We start from the raw sequence: 5,128 nt of genomic DNA on the forward strand, positions 1-5,128 counted from the left end.
TTTTGGATCAAAACACATGGTTCACTATAGTCCCCATGGTACCTAGTGGAGTCATACACACCCCTGATGTGTATTCGATAGTACTTTGATGGACGTTTAATTTAACAACGTTCACCTTAGTCTTACGATAACCTATCACGTATGAGCCAAACAAATTAGAAGGGAAACATTTCTACATATATGCAAGATAAATAATTATGGCTGCATCAATCAATTATTATAAAGAAAACAAAAATAATACAAAATTTAGAAAAAAACATAATTTCTTTTGCGGGAAACCAAATTACCAAAATCCTAATTGTGCGCAGTCCTTAAACCCTACAAATATGGTGTGTCACTGTTGAAGAATAGTCGCTTCCCCCTCTCCATTCTGAAAAACCTCTAAATACACCCAAAAATGGAGCCGGAGAATGGCCTTGGTGACGAAGAAGGGAATCAGAAAACGATTTTCGTCGACACCAGCCTCGACACTCATCTAGCTACTATCGTGTCTGATTCCGACACTGTTTCCGATCTTAAAGGTAATATTCGTAACCGGTTTACCCTAATATATATCGTGTAATACGGTTTATGAACACATTTTGTCTTTGAGTTTAACCTAACTTCATTTTCATATTTGTCTTCGGTAGAGAAGGAACATCACTATTTTGGTTTGTAACTTATACTCTGTGTGTGTGTGTAAGGTTCCATGAACAGAGCTTAGCTTCCAGTCTGCATGTAATGGTATATTGCTCAGATTTAAAAGTTGATGTGAATTTCACGATTTTTGAGAACCAATGGGTGACGGAATTGAATTTTGTAACTGCTAATATCAGCATTACTTTTGCTTATGTGGTGCAACAAATCCTATTTTGCATTACAAATCTGTTGTTCCATATAAGATTAGTTTGGCATCTGTGTATTATGTAACAGGGGTATCTTAGGATGTATGAATCAGGGTAGTGCAAACCAATACCCTTTAGTAGTGTTAGGGTTCCAACAACATGAAAGTAGCAGAGTAGGTTTAAGCTCATTTTACAGAATATCTGTTGGTGTGTTGGTAGGGATACTGAATACCCATTAAATGCAGATTTTGATTCTTATCAAAACGTTTATCATGGTTTTTTGTGCAGGGAAAATTATGTTAGAACATCGTGAGTGCTTTCCTGCCATTGGAGATATTAAAATCCATTGTTTGAAGGTATTTTCTTCCTATAACCTTGTGTAAAGATTATCAATCTTTTTTTCTAGCTTTTTATCCTTCAAACTTTCTCTTTTTTTTGTGGCAGGTAAAACGTAGAGGAAACTATTATCACTTATCAGACTCTATGCTTGTTAAGAGTGCATTTAAAGATAGTCAAAAGAACTGGTTTCTCTCAGTAGATGCTTCTCACTTAGAGCAATGTGATGGCATTCAACAAAAACCAGGGGATCAACTAGCCTTGCCTTGGGTAAAAGAGGGTTGTTCGATTGATACACATGATAGTCAAACTCAAGCAGAGGGACCTTCAAAGCTGTCTCTCATCCATGGATCACCATCAAAGCATCCCAAGATTTTTGTACCCTTTGTGAATCAGAAACTCCCTACTTCTGATGGTTCCTGTAAAAAAGCTTCAAAGAACATCGAGGAAGATAGGTCATCTAATCTTGAACCAAGTTTAGAGCAGCAGTTGGATCCTAAAGTAACAGAGAAGTTATATACTGTTGTTGATAAGGAGATAAAATCCAAGAAAAGGATACGTGAAGTGCATAATGAGGAAGCTTCTGTGATGAAAAGACGTAAGACTCAGAGGACAGAAGGGGATGCAAAAGCTCTAGAAGAGAATAGAGTTGTAACAAATGATTCTGACAAGGTAAAGAACATGGGAACAAGCATAAACGATGAGAACTCCATTGAATATAAATCAAAAAGTAAAGATGCAGCTTTGGATGGTGTTGTAAACAAAGCTATGAATGATAAACATACAAGAACCACATCGGTGAGTCAGAAGAAGCCAAAAAGAACTAGAAAAGGTAAAATCTCTGCTCATGATCAAGTAGCCATTGTTGCCCCTTTGAGTGTAGAAGATGTTGGAGAGGCGACACATCCTGAAAAGAACACAGAAGCAAGTGAAGTTATTCCTGATGCTCCAATGGTTATGGAAAAGAATATTCAACAAGATATGATTTTCCAGTCAAAAAGTAAAGATGCAGATTTGGATGGTGTTGTAAACAAAGCTATGAATAATGAACATACAAGAACCACATCTGTCAATCAAAAGAAGCCAAAAAGAGCTAGAAAAGGTAAAACCTCTGCTAATGATCAAGTAGCGATTGTTGTCCCTTTGAGTGTAGAAGCTGTTGAAGAGGAGACACATCAGAAAAATACAGAAGCAAGTGAAGTTCTTCCTGATGTTCCAATGGTTGTGGAACAGAATAATCAATCAAAAAGTAAAGATGCAGCTTTAGATGATGTAGTAACCAAAGCTATGAATGATGAACATACAAGAACCACATCAGTCAGTCAGAAGAAACCAAAAAGAACTAGAAAAGGTAAAATTTCTGCTCTAAAAGTTGCCATTGTTGCCCCTTTGAGTGTAGAAAATGTTGGAGAGGAGACACATCATCAGAAAAACACAGAAGCAAGTGAAGTTATTCATGATGTTGCAATGGCTGTGGAAAAGAATATTCAGCAAGAGACTTCTCAGAAGGAGAAATGCAATGAACTTGTTGAAGAGGCTGATATTGGGAATGAAATACCTTCATCATCAATGAGTAAGTACATACATATGATGCCTTTATTATATCCATATAGCTTTAATTTTCTCAATATTTTGTAGCTGACTAAGTTACATGTCTTTTCAGAAGGAGTAACTGTTGAAGATGACCATGCTGATGATCTTGTTGCTGACATTTCTTCAACTGTTCCTACTCCAGTCTTTGATGAGAAAACCATTGATGAACAAAACAATGATAAGGCTAACATAATTAGTGATGAAAAGAGTGAAGTTTCAGAGAAAACATCAATGGATGATTCTCTTAAAGTTGATGATCAGATTGTGAAAGAGGTGAAGATTGCAGAAGCAACTGAAACAATGCAAAAAGAAAAATCAAGAAAGGAAATCAGAATCAAGAAAAAAGATGTTGGGAAATCTTCAAAAAAGGATGAAGTTATTCCTTCTGAAAGGAAAGAAACAGCAATAGATGCTTTGCATGTTGATAAAGATGCTGAAATTTCAAAAACTAGTCAACTGAATGCAGAGATTTCAGAAAAGCAAAATGAGAAAATGGATGATGCACAGACTATCAAAAGGAAAAGGAAAAAGAGAAACAAGAAATCAGGTGCTGAAATTCCTCAAGAGACCTCGAAGAATGTGACTGTATCTCAAGCTCCCAAGGGCAATAATGTAAATTCTGATGTTGGTATCCCAAAGGAAGGATCTCATGAAATCGACTTCATGGACTACTTTTCACCTAATAAAACTACTCCTCTTGACAATGTTGAAAATGGGAAAGACACTAAATTGTCTGTGAAGGAGAAGAAACCAAAAAGGAAATCAAAAGAACAAAATGGTAATGCGAACAAAGTCTCGTCCTCAAAGAAGATTCCAGAAGCTTCTACAGATGGAGGTGTGGCAAAAGACCAAAATGCCCCTAATGTTACTAAAGTAAAAACCCAACAAAAAGATGATGGTACGATTCAATCTCTTTCAAGAAATGAAAACAACAAAGCCTTGTCCTCAAAGAAGATTCCAGAAGCTTCTACAGATGGAGGTGTGGCAAAAGACCAAAATGCCCCTAATGTTACTAAAGCAAAAACCCAAAAAACGACAACAAAGATTAAGAAACCACAACCATTTAGTGAATCAGACTCAAGCTCAGAATCAGAATCATTTGGCAGGTCTTTGAAAAGTCAAAAAAAGAATACAAAACAGCAACCAACTACTCAAGTTAAAAACTTGAAGAAAAATGTGCCAGGTGTCAAGAGTGTGTTGAGTACACCTGGAACAATATTTGGGGATAACAGTGATGATAGTTCTGCTGATGATAATGCAATCATAAATTCAGATTCCAGCACACGAACTCCATCAAGAAATCCATCATCATCAGGGGAAAGTGATTCCAGCATTGACTCCAGAAGATATGGTAATTGGATTTATTTATTTTCTTCACTAATTTTAATTTATGCCACATAAAGCAGCATTGATTTTTATTTCTTTTTATAATCATTTATTTTGAATTTGTATCAGAAGTGAAAAGAAATGAAGGTGGTGGAAACAACAACATGAACTCACAGTAAGTTTCCCATTTCTTGCTTGTTGTATGTATGTTTAAGGGTAAAATGGTCATTTTGAACTTGTATAATATGATAGGAGCAGGCTGAAGAACATATCAATGGCTGAGCTTTTGAAAAGTTCAAGTAGATACAAGAAAGCCAGAGTCACTGCTGCATCACAGTCACAGGTCAATGATACAGAAAGCGAGCCTGTTGACTTTGTTCCAGAAAGTCAACCCGTGGCTAAGAGATAAATTTAGGGGCATTTTTGTCTCAAGTTTTGGTTAGGAAGGAAGGCTACTTTTATAATTGAACAACTTTTTAGGTGTGGTTTTTACTTCCTATTTCTCTTGGACATAGGTTTAATTTTGATTTGTTTTTGGTTACTGTCTATTAATATTTACGAGGATGAGGACGGGGGCATTTATGTCTTTTGCAAATACCAGGGATCAAGGGTGAGTCCTTGTTTGACCATTTTGAGTGGGACAAAAAATAATAATTTTTGTTCCCTTTGTTACTTTGATATCAGATCCAGTCCAAGGCAACATTAGCATCATGTCTCATTTAAACCCATTTAGGTTAAACAGATAAAATAGTTTTTATTTATTATTATTTTTTTTTAAACATAAATTGGTTTGAAAGAGACATGATTTTAATGTAAAAATACTTGAATCTTATAATTTTTTTTAAACTCCCCTTTTTGTTCTTCTGTCGTCATAGTCCTTTCAAATATTTTTTAGAAAACAAGTATTATTTACTTTGTGGTTGTTTCTTTTAATCCCCCGCTGATCATTTTACCCATATATTTGAACTAACAATGTTCAAAATACCAGTAAATTATGACAATGTTCATCAAATCTAACAGAGAAAAGCTTTGAGGGAAAAAAGAAAAGA

The 5,128-nt window shown here is 35.4% G+C and overlaps 1 protein-coding gene across 4 annotated transcripts; it reads left to right on the forward strand.

Annotated features, from left to right (window-relative positions):
* The first annotated feature begins 260 nt into the window (after window positions 1–260).
* On the forward strand, window positions 261–4,757 carry LOC145132067 (uncharacterized). 4 transcript variants are annotated; one of them, XM_079066714.1, is made up of 6 exons: window positions 261–521; window positions 1,113–1,180; window positions 1,269–2,733; window positions 2,824–4,104; window positions 4,212–4,254; window positions 4,338–4,757. In XM_079066714.1, the coding sequence occupies exons 1-6, from the start codon at window positions 398–400 to the stop codon at window positions 4,486–4,488; spliced, it is 3,132 nt and encodes a 1,043-aa protein (XP_078922840.1). In that variant the 5' UTR covers window positions 261–397; the 3' UTR covers window positions 4,489–4,757. The 4 variants fall into 4 exon arrangements, with proteins under 4 accessions (XP_078922840.1, XP_078922839.1, XP_078922838.1 ...); XM_079066713.1 differs by having other exon boundaries at window positions 263–521; window positions 4,209–4,254; XM_079066712.1 differs by having other exon boundaries at window positions 263–521; window positions 4,332–4,757.
* The last annotated feature ends 371 nt before the right edge of the window (window positions 4,758–5,128 follow it).

This window comes from Lactuca virosa, chromosome 8 (assembly GCF_052849685.1).
Source record: "Lactuca virosa cultivar CGN04683 chromosome 8, Lactuca_virosa_CGN04683_v6, whole genome shotgun sequence".
In the NCBI taxonomy this organism is placed as follows: Eukaryota; Viridiplantae; Streptophyta; class Magnoliopsida; order Asterales; family Asteraceae; genus Lactuca; species Lactuca virosa.

What these genes read in the sequence shown, in the direction of transcription:
- LOC145132067 (XM_079066711.1), top strand. Translation starts at nt 398, where the DNA reads ATGGAGCCGGAGAATGGCCTTGGTGACGAAGAAGGGAATCAGAAAACG. An exon ending in TTAAAATCCATTGTTTGAAG is followed by an intron (nt 1,181 to 1,268) that starts GTATTTTCTTCC and finishes TTTTTGTGGCAG; the next exon opens with GTAAAACGTAGAGGAAACTA. An exon ending in CATTGACTCCAGAAGATATG is followed by an intron (nt 4,105 to 4,208) that starts GTAATTGGATTT and finishes AATTTGTATCAG; the next exon opens with AAGTGAAAAGAAATGAAGGT.